Source organism: Rutilus rutilus, assembly GCF_951802725.1.
Source record: "Rutilus rutilus genome assembly, chromosome: 8".
Lineage (NCBI taxonomy): Eukaryota > Metazoa > Chordata > Actinopteri > Cypriniformes > Leuciscidae > Rutilus > Rutilus rutilus.
In genome coordinates, this window is record NC_140222.1 from 19,738,225 (window position 1) to 19,752,917 (window position 14,693).

Here is a 14,693-nt window from a genome sequence, read left to right on the forward strand (position 1 = left end):
GAACAGACCAGGGCGGGACTGGAGGGACAGACCAGGGCGGGACTGGAGGGACAGACCAGGGCGGGACTGGAGGGACAGACCAGGGCGGAACTGGAGGGACAGACCAGGGCGGAACGGGAGGAACAGACCAGGGCGGGACGGGAGGAACAGACCAGGGCGGGACGGGAGGGACAGACCAGGGAGGGACAAACCAGGGCGGGACGGGAGGGACGCACCAGGGCGGGACGGGAGGGACGCACCAGGGCGGGACGGGAGGGACAAACTGTCCATCGGGCGGCCAGGGTGGAGCAGATTGTCCATCGGGCGGCCAGGGAGGAGACGACTCTCCCTCGGGCGGCCAGGGCGGAGACTCTCCCTCGGGCGGCCAGGGCGGAGACATTCCCTCGGGCGGCCAGGGCGGAGACTTTCCCTCGGGCGGCCAGGGCGGAGACTTTCCCTCGGGCGGCCAGGGCGGAGACTTTCCCTCGGGCGGCCAGGGCGGAGACTTTCCCTCGGGCGGCCAGGGCGGAGACTCTCCCTCGGGCGGCCAGGGCGGAGACTCTCCCTCGGGCGGCCAGGGCGGAGACTTTCCCTCGGGCGGCCAGGGCGGAGACTTTCCCTCGGGCGGCCAGGACGAAGACGACCCCTCGGGCGGCCAGGGCGAAGACGACCCCTCGGGCGGCCAGGGCGGAGACGACCCCTCGGGCGGCCACGGCGGTGAAGATCCCTCGGGCGGCCACGGCGGTGAAGACCCCTCGGGCGGCCACGGCGCAGGAACTGGAACAAACACCAGCGGCTCAGGCACTGGAACTGGCACCACCGGGACTGGCACTGGAACTGGCACCACCGGCTCAGGCACTGGAACTGGCACCACCGGCTCAGGAACAGACACCAGCACAGGCACAGACTCAGGAACAAACACTGGCTCCGGCTCAGGAACTGGAACAGACACGGACACAGGCTCCGGCTCAGGAACTGGAACAGACACGGACACTGGCTCCGGCTCAGGAACGGACACTGGCTCCGGCTCAGGAACGGACACCGGCTCCGGCTCAGGAACGGACACCGGCTCCGGTTCAGGAACGGACACCGGCTCCGGCTCAGGAACGGACACCGGCTCCGGCTCAGGAACGGACACCGGCTCCGGCTCAGGAACGGACACCGGCTCCGGCTCAGGAACGGACACTGGCTCCGGCTCAAGTGTGTGTGTAGCCCACACACACCACATGGCTGTGGCCATAATGGCCAGTGTCGCGGTCACTGAGGGCTCAGGAACAGATGCCACCGCCTCAGGAACAGACACCACCGGCCCAGAAACATACACCACCGGCTCAGGAACAGACACCACCGGCTCAGGGACTGGAACAGACACCACCGACTCTGGAACAGACACCACCGGCTCAGGAGGCATGACGTGAACAGTTTCTGGCTGGGCAGACACGACGAAAACAGTCCCCGGCTGGGCAGACGTGACGTGAACAGTCCCCGACTGGGCAGACGTGACGCGAACAGTCTCTGACTGGGCAGACGTGACGTGAACCGTCTCTGACTGGGCAGACGTGACGTGAACCGTCTCTGACTGGGCTGACGTGACGTGAACAGTCTCTGGCTGGGCAGACGTGATATAAACCTTCCCGGGAACCTCCAGGACTTTAAACAGCGTCGAAAAATAATCCAACAATGTTTCAGCAGGCGTTCTGTCAGGGGACACAGACTCAGTGGCAGCCATCCTACCCGGCGACACAGACTCGGCAGACGTGACCCGAACAGTCTCTGGCTGGGCAAACGCGGTGTAAACAGTCTCTGGCTGGCCGTGAACAGTTGCAGAGGAAGTCCTTCCTCTCCTCCTGCGTCTTGAAGCCCCCGAACTCTGGACCACCGGCACTGAGATCACTGGAACCATCGGCGTTGGAACCACGGGAACAGGCGATGAAGGACGCTCGGGGCTGAACCTCGCCGGTCCGTGGTCAAAGAATGACCAAACTGGAGAATACTGTCGGTGCTCACCTCTCGTATCTCCTCCCCTACGTCCTCCACGAGTTCCCCTGAATTTAGCCAGCCTGGTTCCTCTAAACTCCTCTCTGTCCCATGTGGTAGAAGAAAGCCCGCGAGAATCCATGCTGCTGAGTCCTCAAATGGCTGTTACGTTCTGTCACGATACGGTCAAGAAACATAAACGAGGACTCAAATGCAGCAAAACAAGATAAGACTTTAATTAACAAAACAAGCAAAAAGGTACAAACAAAACTCCCACGTGGGGGAAAACACTAGAACAAAACTTAAACAGATCAAAACACTGGGAACAAAACACAAGAACATTAGACAACGTAACAGCACAGTACAACAGACACAAGGAGACTAAATAGGGAGGCAAACAAAAGAAGGTAACGATGACAACAGGTGGAATTAATTAAACCAATAACAAGATAAGAAGGGCGGGGCTAACAATGAACACGAGCACATGGCTCAACACAACAAACACCCAAGTGCAAAACAAGACAGGACAAACTTGTGACATAATCTCTGTCCAAACTTATTTTTGTTTTACAGACTTTCAGACTGCAGAATCACAGAAGAAGGTTATAAAGCTCTGGCTTCAGCTCTGAGATCAAACCCTTCACACCTGATAGAGCTGGATCTCACAGGAAATGATCCTGGACAATCAGGAGTGAAGGAGCTCCTTGATGTAGCACAAAAACCAGACTGTAAACTAACACCGATGTGAGTGTCTTAAAATTATAAAGTGTAGTATTTTGAATGAACTCTATAAATTAAAGACCATCAGGTGATTAAAATGTTTAAATATGTATTAAAACTGCAATTTTAAAATATCCTTTCCATCACATACAATATGTAAATTAATTTAGGAAGGAACATAAGCATAAGCCATAAACACATTGGTTTAACATAGCATAGCAGAAGTGTTTAATCAGTTACCATACTTTAAGTGCACAAAGGAAATCTGTGTGTTTCCTTTTACTAGAAACTCTGTCTGTCCCTTTGAAAGTGCATAAAATCAAATGTTTTATACAATTGTAATAAACATTTAAAATACTGTTGAATAACATCATTTAACATTACAATTTTACATTGTATTTTTGTGTAAAATAATGAAAATATATATATTTAACCTAATAAATATAAAACAATTCAATAAATAAATTGGTAATGTCTGTTAACTTTTAAAAATTTTAAGATTATATGATATAAAATGATAATCTGCTTTGTTTAGATTTTTGAAAAGTCCTGCTGCACTGGAAGTGTGTGAGTATCTCACTAAAGTTCTGGGTACAAGTCCATTACTTCTGACAGAACTGGATCTGAGTGAAGTTAAACTAGGAGATCTGGATGGAGAGAAGCTCTCTGCTCTTTTGATGGACTCTCATAGCAAAGTGGAGAAAATAAAGTGAGTAAACATGATTTTATGCATTATAACTTTGTGTTTTATATTTAACAACAATGTATTGTTTTATCATTACAATTCTATTGTAATAGTTTCTCATTTTCTCATTGATTACACACACTGTTCCTCGTTTCATCATTAGTTTAAGTGTATAATATGCTTTCAGTTTCAGTCATTTATTAGGCTCGTTTGAGATGAGAAAAATCTTTGCAGATCCATTCAATGGTGGTTGAACCATTGAATGGATACAAGCCAGAGAAATGTGTCTGAGTGTGGGCCTGTGTCTGATGTCATGCTGACGTGTGTCAAAAAACTCTTGCGATGGCGAGGCGGACTTGTCAGATTCTGCGGTCGTAAACAGTTGCTCTCCACCGACTGTGCTGATCAAAAGCACAATAGGAAATGACTTGCTGACGACACAGCTTAATGCTCATGCTACATTGCCATCTCGCATATTGGATTATTGTTTTCTTTTATTAAATAAAGTTACACTGTTGTTTTAGATCCACTTCGCCTGATCTTCTTCCCCAGCCAGTGCGTGACAGCAACAGTTTCTGAAGTGCTACAGATTTTTAACAGTGTCAGCCACATGTGTGAACATATATGAAAACCTGTTGAACTGATGTGTGTTGAATATTTGCTGAAAACAAGAAGAATAAATCAGGTCTTCCTGTTTAGGCTGAATAATTATGAGATGACAAAGAAAAGCTGTGCAGTTCTATCTACTGTTCTCTTCAAAAATACCATCCTGAAAGAGATGGACCTGAACAACAGCCGTCTGCTGGACTCAGGAGTCAAAGAGATCTGTGAGGGACTGAAGACTTCAAAGCTGAAGATACTGAAGTGAGTATATTTCACCATCAGCTACACAAACCAGATCTAGCTTTATTGTGTAGTATTATTCAGCACGTATATCAGTGCCACAGTGACTCGGGCACACAGTGTTCAAAGGTAAATAAGAGATCAACATTTTTTGGTTAACTGCATGAAAAGAGGTGTATCCGGACCAGTATACTCCTGTATACACTGCTGGAATTCGGAAGAATCCGGGAGTATACTGGCCGGATAGCTCAAATTCCATGGGTCTGTATATATCCGTATACATCCGAAATGATACCAAATCGGATGTATGTTGTGGACGTATACTCCCGTGCTACAGCCATTTGTTGCCATGGCAAGTAATCCCTCAAAGGTTTTTTCAAGAGAACATTTTCACACCTTTGTGCACCTTTTGGCCTTCCCCCCTATTGGTCCTTTTCTTTTAAAACCACTCCCATTACCCAGACCACTATTGGAGGACAGGATACATTGAAAACCCAGGAAAGTGATTTGATTGGTTACTTTTAGAACATAACCCACCCTAGGCCTTTTCGCACAGTGATTTGATTGGTTATAGGCCAGCTATGCAGATATTGCTCAGTATACACTAAACCCCCCTTACCCCAATTTTAATACATTCAAATATAATTTTAAAAACACACACAAAGAACAATGAGAAAGTCTGACATTTTTATTAAGGTAAATAAAACATTACAAAGAGCATTATAAACAAGCATTAAAAAGGAATGGGGGAACAAAAATATTTGAGGGGATGAAAATTTAAAGGAACAAAAACAAATATAACATGAACATTATAAACATACATTAAAATGAATGGGGAAAAAGAAATGTTAACAAAGGTGTAAAGGAATAAAATACAAAACGTGGAGATCAGCAACATGCACATCAAAAAGGAACAAATATACAAAGTATACAATATAAAACAATTTAAAATCAATAAATAAATATAGAAATTAAAGTGTATATATGTAAATATTAATTTTTTCAAACTGCCATGATGCACTGGTGGTGTGACGTAGCGTGGGTCAGCCTCTAGTCTGGTTTGTAGTGCCTGGCAGAGAGCAGATAACTCTGTGGTTCTGTTTGGTGGAGACCTCAGCATCCACACTGGCCTTCCATCAACAATAGCATCTTCATCAGACATCAGTTCTATTGTTGCAGTCTTCCACAGTTCCCTTTATGTGTTGGGTTTGTACAACACTGGACATGGTCTCCAGCAACTGCAAAACATGACAGTAATTTAACCACTAAAACACAGAGAGGAGGACAGTTACATTCTGAAGAAGAAAAAAACAACAACTGCTTAACCAGTTTCTTAACTTACCCGTCTCTTTCTTTGACGGTTCTTTGCAGTGTTCTTCATAGTGTTTCTTTTCTTGGCCTTTTCAGGCTGAGCCAAAGAATACTTCCTCCTCTTTAAGATTACCTTTTGCACATTCAGGGTCAACGTCTGTAAAAGTTGTCCTTAATTCTTTGAAGAGATAAGTGGTCACAGCCAGGTTATGTGATGAATTTATTCTGGGGGAAAAAGTTGCAGGCATCATTAATGAAATTCAGTTTTAGTATTTCAAATCCATATAGTGGTAGATTAAACTAACATTTACAGTATACAATACGCAGTCTTACCCGGTTTGTGGATCGTATTTGTGTGGGTTGTTCTCTGAATTATGGAGGCGCTTTACGGGTTCCTGTAAAGTTTGAAATTAAAAAGTGTTTAAATGGATTCACAATCTGCAAGAACCTCAAAAGTGAATTTTCAGTTTGAATAAGTTGGCCATCACAGTAAACATAAGAGACAAAACATATCAGTTCATAAGTCTTTAAGATGTCACTCAGCGCCTCTGATATCTTACCGGTTCGTGCCGCCTTCTGCCTATACAAGGCCACCAGTGCAGGTGTGTGTTGGTCAAGCACAGCATAGAACTGGTTCCGTATGTTGACGTTTGTGATGCGTTGGAACTCAGCACAAAGCTACAAAAACAAACAAAAATAATTATATAAAAAGACTAATACTCGATTTGCAACAGAAAACACATTTGTGATGCAACATGTTCCGTTAAAATACATTGTTGAGCAACATGGTCACATGCAAAGTGATAGTTCTTACACACAGTGAATAGTGGCATTTGCTGTTCCATTTGAATGTGATACATATTAAAAATTTGGCAGTGAAATATGTGTGAAGAGTGGCAGAAAAGAGAAGTGAGTCTGTTTTACCTGTGATTCAATCCGAAGAGCCGGCCATTTCCCCAAGAAGTCCTTCACCTGCACAGATAAAACAATCAATATGAAACCAGTCAAATTATGCAATCAACCTCTTTAATGACAAATTAATGATACAGAATTTCAAGTGAATGTAACTTACCGATAAAGTTGCTCTCTGGTGACAATGTAGGTCTGCACATGCACACAAAAACAGACAGCAAGAGATTTAATTTTTAAGAGACGTTTGATTGATGCTAATGAATTAGGCTCCAAATAAAAGAAATGGTGAAAAATAGTTACAGACTAAATTAACATTTGAGTCACCTTGATTTTGGGGATGCTCACTGCACTCCTTCCACTTAAACCTATAATGAAAAGACGTTTGTAAAGGGTTTAATAAAAACTTGCATAGTTCATTCGGTAACTATTATGTCCATAACCTTAACTTTGTTTGAATAAAAGTTAACGTAACTGCTAACGTTAGCCACTAGCTCATTTGGGTGCATCAGCATGTAGATAACATCACATTGAACTTACCAGAGCAGGGCGCTTAACACAAACAGCAGCAACACACTCAAAAACAGAAGGACTATCGCTTGCTGAAAAGAGTTTTTGACTAACGTTAACATTATTGCCCTGCCACGACATTAACAGTACACAGGATATTATCTGTAACTAGCAGGCGGACTGACGGCAATCGCGCCCGCGGCACCGCGCTTGCAACTTAAAAATAGCCTCGTCTAAGTCAAATATCACGTGTAATATGATATTCTTACAATATTACAACAAGCAAAGTAGTTTTGAAGTGTTTTGGTTTACTTACAAGTTGTTTCATTCTTGATACACGTCGCTCAAGAGGGTAGCCATCTTGGACAGATTTTTCAGGTAACGTCAGCTGCACGTCATGACGTCATATCACGTGATCGACAGTACACTTTAAAATAGTGAGTAATCCGGCGGTGTTCACTCAGAAACGCTGAGGCACACAAACATAACAATACATAGGCTATTTGTTCATAGACATTAATAGTTTAAAGGTGGATTAAATCAGCAAGAGATTTTAACTGTAGTGACCTCGGTCTTCAATTCAGTGGAGTAGAAAAGCTCAGGTTCCTTCTACCTTTTTAATAAATATCAAGTCACCTTTATTTATACAGTGCTTTTTACAATACAGATTGTTTCAAAGTAGCTTTACAGAGATAACAGGAAAGTAATGCAAGACAGTTTGTTTCCAGAAGAAAATAGCTTCACAGTCCAGCTTAAGTCAGTTCAGTGGTGATTCATTTTGTTGTATAAATAAATAAATAAATTTAAATGTGGATATATATATAGCCACTTTGGAGAAAACCGTGATGTCATCGTCCAGCTCAGCTCAGATCTCATATAATAGTGTCAACGCAGGCAGATCAATAATATTGTTGAATATTAAATTAAATTTCCCCAACTAAGCAAGCTAAAAGCCAATTGTAAAAAAGGTGACAATTGTTGTTGTCTGCAATTTGTAAAACTTCACAATAAAATTTGAGATATTCTGAAATGTTTGGTTCATTTTTCTTTATTTGTTCCATTAAATTTATTGCTGGGAAAAAAATTAATCGCGATTAATCGCATCCAAAATAAAAGTTTGTGTTTGCATAATATATGTGCGTGTACTGTATATAATTATTTTGTATATATAAATACACACATATGCATGTATATATTTAAGATTTTTATTTTTTTTATTTTATTAAATTATTTATATTTATATATAATATAAATTGTGTATAAATGTATATACAGTATATACATGCAGATATTTCTTAAATAAATACATGCATATGTGTGTATTTACAGAATAATTATACACAGTACACACACATATATTATGCAAACACAAACTTTTATTTTGGATGCGATTAATTTTTTCCCAGCACTAATTAAATTCCTTTGTTTATTTCATTAAATATTCAGATGTTTTTGTGAATGTATATGTTCAGACTGGGTGTTTATTTTGTCCTGTTTTTATAAAAAATATTTGATTAAGAGACTTTTTTTCATGCAGTGGTTTTAAGGCCCTGACACAGGCGACGTGAGCCAACCCTAGAGTCGGCTTTAGTCATTGCTAGTTCTTTGACGTCGGTTTTGTGTTTCAGGTCCTTAAGAATTTATTTATTTTTCTGTACAAAAAGCTTGTTTGCTTTAGCCTATAGTAATCCAGAGATAATTCTCAACCCTGAAGTCCTCCCTGGCCACCCCTCCCTCTGAGAACAGCCAGCACCTATAGGGCCCTATTTTAACGATCTGAAACGCAAGTGTCAAAGCGCAAAGCGCAAGTAACTTTGTGGGCGGGTCTCGGCGCTGTTGCTATTTTCCCGGCGGGATAAATGACTCTTGCGCCCGACGCAAATCTAAAAGGGGTTGGTCGGAAGTAGCTTCATTATTCATAGGTGTGGTTTGGGCGTAACGTGAAATAAACCAATCAGAGCGACATCTCACATTCCCTTTAAGAGCAGGCGCGCTTTTTCTAAGCGGATTCCTATTATAACGGCGGATTTGCCAGGCGCGCGCCAGGAGCGGTTCACAGCCGAGGAGACCGACGTCCTCGTCACGGCCGTAAAACACAGAGAAGTAACATTGGGGATGGAGAAACAAACACACCCAAATTAGCTTCGGTTAAACAGGCGTATGATAATTTGGGCGTATGATTAAATGTGTAAGCTAGATTTATGCCTATTTTATTTTCGTGTATTAATATGAATAAATGAATGAAATCTTTATTTCGAACAATTAAAAAATAAATTAAACCAAAGACAGCAACACATTAAATATCCATCAATAAAAATAAAACAAAATCAAGAAAAACAAAACCTTTTTTTTTTTTTTTGCATAATAATCACACTGTTCGTAAAGGGATACGTAGAAGCCCTAGGCTTATCAAGACCTACAAGACCTAATATTTTTCCTAGTAATAATGTATGATTTGCAAAAAGGAAAACGGCTGCTTCTGTGTAGATGAGAGCATCAAATTGTAATGCGCGTTGTGCACACGCTACATTGATTATGGCCAAGCATGCGCCCTTAAAATAGCATGAATAACATGCCCAACGCGCCACTGACTTTAGACTAGGTTTTTCCTGGTCACTGGCGGAATTGTTTTCTAAACCTGCAAAATAGCATGAGGGAAAGTTTGCGCCGGAACACGCCTCCTCTTTGCGCTGAACCGCCCCGGGGAGCGCAAGTGTATTTGCTAGTTAACCGACGTGCTTCTGTGGAGGGAAAAGTCCGCTTTGCGCGGGTGCAAAATAGGAATGATACATGCGTCAGTGTACAAAGTCAATTGCGCTGGGTGCAAGATAGGGCCTTTAGTGTCAGTCATTAACATATGAAAGGTCTTCACACCTAACAGTTGTCAGTCCTCTCACACCCAGCAGTGTTTCAGCTGTATATGTCCGTGAAATTTCACGGATTCCTGTATATGTCCGCATATGTGAGGTTTCCGGGTTTATCTGGAAATATACTGTTCCATGTTACTCTGATCCGCTTTTTCCCGCATACATCCGGCAAACATCAAATTACACAGGAGTTTACCATGCCCGTATTTTGCCGGATTTGAGTCTTTTCATGCAGTGTGTCTTATTAAGAGATTTCAATATTGGTTGTTGTTTTTCTAAGCAACAGTAAAGATTTATCTAAAAGCATACAAAGGTATGATCGATTGTCTTATGATGAAAATAGCAGTCTCTCTTAGTCTGATGCGAGTTTAACATTTTTCAAATTTGCAGTAATTTAAGAGAAAATACAGGATATGGATTTAATTTCAATTAGTAACATCTCTAATTTTAAACAGATTGTGGCATGTAGATTGTTACATGTATTATTACTGGGTCATTATACGAAAACGTGCCATTTCCCACTTTTAATGTTTGATTTTCAAAGTACTGGTTTGAAAATCTTTAAGCCCCTTTTTGGATGAAGTAGATCCTTACCTCTTAGGAAAATGTGCCGTGCCATCTCAGGCTATCTTATTTTTTAAAAAATTTTTCATATAACCAACGCAAATGTGTGTGTTTGGTCAACCCTGTTACCGACATATTAATTACGTTTTGAAAAGGTTTTAAATACATATATAGAACAAATCTTATATACTGTGAAAGATAAACCCCCCCTTGTTACATTAATAGTGTTTGTGAATTGAGAATATTGAAAGTTTTATTTTTTTTAGCGGATGAATACGTTCATTTCCAAATGACACTCTCCCAGCATCTTCTGTTTTAAGAAAAATGTATGGAAACAAAAATAAAACACCTCAATTCAATTTTGAGTGGATTATTAGCCTCTCTTACTAAACATTTACAATTAGTTGATTACATTTTTATTTTCATTTTTTAAATGATATTAGAATATTATACAAGTAACAGGGTTGACACATCAGTAACAGGGTTGACAACAGTTACCGTATTGGTTATACTGTTTGTTTGAGTTACAGTTATGGGTGTAATGGAGTCTTAATTGGACATTCATAAACCTTTAATTCAACATGACTAATCAGCATATTTTGGAGACAGCTCTATTGAGATATTTTAGCATAAAAATTATGAAAAATTATGATGATTCTGCAGATGTAAATGTAAACCAATTGTTTTATTAAAACATTAACATTACATTGCAATTAAATTACCAATTGAACATGTTTGGCCATAACAGAATAAGCAAAAAACACTAACGATCACTTACTAAAGGCCACTATAAAAAAGTATAAAAAACTCTCTCCTTCTTTGACCTTTCCCACTTGCAAAGCATGTAGAAGTCTGTAATTGATATCATAGGTACACTTCAACTGTGAGAGACGGAATCTAAAACAAAAATCCAGAAAATCACATTCTATGATTTTTAAATAATTAATTAGCATTTTATTGCATGACATAAGTATTTGATCACCTACCAACCAGTAAGAATTCCGGCTCTCACAGACCTGTTAGTTTTTCTTTAAGAAGCCCTCCTGTTCTCCTCTCATTAGTCATTACCTGTATTAACTGCACCTGTTTGAACTCGTTACCTGTATAAAAGACACCTGTCCACACACTCAATCAAACAGACTCCAACCTCTCCACAATGGCCAAGACCAGAGAGCTGTGTAAGGACATCAGGGATAAAATTGTAGACTTGCACAAGGCTGGGATGGGCTACAGGACAATAGACAAGCAGCTTGGTGAGAAGGCAACAACTGTTGGCGCAATTATTAGAAATTGGAAGAAGTTCAAGATGACGGTCAATCTCCCTCGGTCTGGGGCACCATGCAAGATCTCACCTCGTGGGGCATCAATGATCATGAGGAAGGTGAGGGATCAGCCCAGAACTACACGGCAGGACCTGGTCAATGACCTGAAGAGAGCTGGGACCACAGTCTCAAAGAAAACCATTAGTAACACACTACGCCGTCATGGATTAAAATCCTGCAGCGCACGCAAGGTCCCCCTGCTCAAGCCAGCGCAAGTCCAGGCCCGTCTGAAGTTTGCCAATGACCATCTGGATGATCCAGAGGAGGAATGGGAGAATGTCATGTGGTCTGATGAGACAAAAATAGAGCTTTTTGGTCTAAGAAGAAGTTTGTTGAAGTCTGTTTGGAGAAAGAAGAAGGATGAGTACAACCCCAAGATCACCATCCCAACCGTGAAGCATGGAGGTGGAAACATCATTCTTTGGGGATGCTTTTCTGCAAAGGGGACAGGACGACTGGACCGTATTGAGGGGAGGATGGATGGGGCCATGTATCGCGAGATCTCTATCGCGAGACCTCAGTAAGAGCATTGAAGATGGGTCGTGGCTGGGTCTTCCAGCATGACAACGACCCGAATCACACAGCCAGGGCAACTAAGGAGTGGCTCCGTAAGAAGCATCTCAAGGTCCTGGAGTGGCCTAGCCAGTCTCCAGACCTGAACCCAATAGAAGATCTTAGGAGGGAGCTGAAAGTCCGTATTGCCCAGCGACATCCCCGAAACCTGAAGGATCTGGAGAAGGTCTGTATGGAGGAGTGGGCCAAAATCCCTGCTGCAGTGTGTGCAAACCTGGTCAAGAACTACAGGAAACGTATGATCTCTGTAATTGCAAAGGTTTCTGTACCAAATATTAAGTTCTGCTTTTCTGATGTATCAAATACTTATGTCATGCAATAAAATGCAAATTAATTACTTAAAAATCATACAATGTTATTTTCTGGATTTTTGTTTTAGATTCCATCACTCACAGTTGAAGAGTACCTATGATAAAAATGACAGACTTCTACATGCTTTGTAAGTGGGAAAACCTGCAAAATCGGCAGTGTATCAAATACTTGTTCTCCCCACTGTATATTATGTAAATACTATTAGTAAGAAAAGTACGTCTGTGAAAATTCTCAGTCACCCAGGTCATAGTTATCCAAGAAGGGTTGGCTCAGGGGTGACAACCCCACAGAGGTTAAATACCTGGCACTCCCCATCAGTCATTTAGAACTGAAGAAACCCCTTGGATGAGAGGCAAAGCAAAGTCCAGTTGCCCTTGATTTAACCCTTCTTGGGTATACAACATGGGTAAGACACACAAAAGCATACTTTCGTCAACCCTGTTACCCTGGAATGATAACAGGGTTGACGGTAACAGGGTTGACGAAAAATGTTATTGGCGGCCATTACTAACCATGAGGTATAGGTAATGACACCACATTATGTGCCTTAATGAGAGGCTTAAATGTTGTAATATATGTACATTTTTAAATATGTACAAATAACTTTTTAACGTATGCTTTTCTGGTAACAGGGCTGACACAATGAGCATGTCCCTGTCTTTCAGACATTACATAAACTCAAAGAAAATTCATTAAAAGAAGATAACACTTACTTGTCTTCTACCATCAACATCATGAAAGGCAGATGATGTCACTTCCTGGAACTGATGCAACTTTTGGAACAGTCTATTATCTTTAAAGAGGTGTTTTCATAAAAAGTAACAGGGTTGACGAGAACCTAGGGACCCGACTAAATTGTGTTTTTTTTCAAAATTTGACACATGTTAAGAATAAAATCCATTCATGACTAATGAACTGACACTTAAGGCTTTATACAAGTATATGTTTTTTTATGATATTTTGACTTTTTTGGCCTCGATAGCAAGTAGAAGTAGAAAAATCATAATGAGGGACAGGCCATTTTCAACATTTCTGCAAGATGCTTTGCACAAAAATGTGATTAAAATCCTTTAAAACCAAAAGAAACAGAAATTAATTTATTCTTATATTATGAGACATATTATGGAAACTAAATTATAAAATATTTTATTTGTTTTATGGTTTATTAAGATTTACAGAGCTTTTTTTTTCTGAGGGACACAAAATGGCACGTTTTCGTATAATGACCCTACTGTTGTTGACAATTAAAGATTTTGGTTATAAAACGTCCCGACCTCTAAGTAGTTTAAACAGAGCTGCTAGAAATTCACCACATGTTGCATTAATCCCCCAGTGATCGAGTCAGAGGTCACAGTGGCAAGGAATGAACAGCATCAAATATGGTTGTAGCTGGAGAAAAATACTTTGAAAGAAATCAAAACTGAACCCCGGCTGCACCGGGGGAGCCACTTCTCCTCTGGCGTAACAATTAAAACAATGTCAACTTAACAAATGATAAAAAAACGTGACAAAAAGTGTCTTTGAGGTTTGTGGTTGGCATAGATTGTTTCAGATTTGACATGGCAGCAGTTCATCGAGTCTTTGACCTCACAACAGTGATATCACTAACTAAATACATTACAATACTAATAAACACAACAAAAAAGGGCATAATTATACTTTCTACATTTAGGATGAAGTTTAAAACACTATCACAGACTCCTGGTCACCATTATTTAATTGTAATTCATTAATCAACTTAGACATTAATGACAGAATGTGATTTACTGTGTATCTGATAAGCGATTCAGCTAATTAATCAATTGGATCCCCAATGTTAATTTTATTTCATTTTGTGTGTGTGTGTGTGTGTAGACTTTCAGACTGCAGTATCACAGAAGAAGGATATAAAGCTCTGGCTTCAGCTCTGAGATCAAACCCTTCACACCTGATAGAGCTGGATCTCACAGGAAATGATCCTGGACAATCAGGAGTGAAGGAGCTCAATGATTTACTACAGGATCAGAACTGTCAGCTGAAGACACTGAGGTTAGTGTTATTAAAATAAAAAAGTCCAGTAGTTTTAAAACAGTTTTATCTGAGAGAAATAAACCATCAAAAATTGTTTATGGTGTCTTGGAA

General features: G+C 41.0%; 2 protein-coding genes and 1 long non-coding RNA gene across 3 annotated transcripts in view; 2 read left to right on the top strand and 1 right to left on the bottom strand.

Moving 5' to 3' along the window:
• Positions 1 to 14,693, top strand: part of LOC311295964 (uncharacterized protein) — a 597,210-nt gene that overhangs the window by 577,819 nt on the left and 4,698 nt on the right. The gene's annotated exons all lie outside the window — the stretch shown is intronic.
• LOC311295941 (uncharacterized protein) overlaps positions 1 to 14,693 on the top strand; it is a 389,126-nt gene that overhangs the window by 298,169 nt on the left and 76,264 nt on the right. The window contains exons 51-54 of the mRNA XM_084417493.1: positions 2,530 to 2,700; positions 3,212 to 3,385; positions 4,061 to 4,225; positions 14,427 to 14,600. Of these exons, the coding sequence (XP_084273619.1) occupies positions 2,530 to 2,700; positions 3,212 to 3,385; positions 4,061 to 4,225; positions 14,427 to 14,600 (684 nt within the window). The remainder of the gene's footprint in view (positions 1 to 2,529; positions 2,701 to 3,211; positions 3,386 to 4,060; positions 4,226 to 14,426; positions 14,601 to 14,693) is intronic.
• On the bottom strand, positions 4,879 to 7,338 carry LOC311295970. The gene is made up of 8 exons (XR_014628444.1): positions 7,251 to 7,338; positions 6,752 to 6,792; positions 6,588 to 6,619; positions 6,440 to 6,487; positions 6,076 to 6,193; positions 5,849 to 5,910; positions 5,649 to 5,740; positions 4,879 to 5,442 (listed from the first exon to the last, which is right to left on the bottom strand). It is a non-coding gene; the product is annotated as an uncharacterized lncRNA (long non-coding RNA).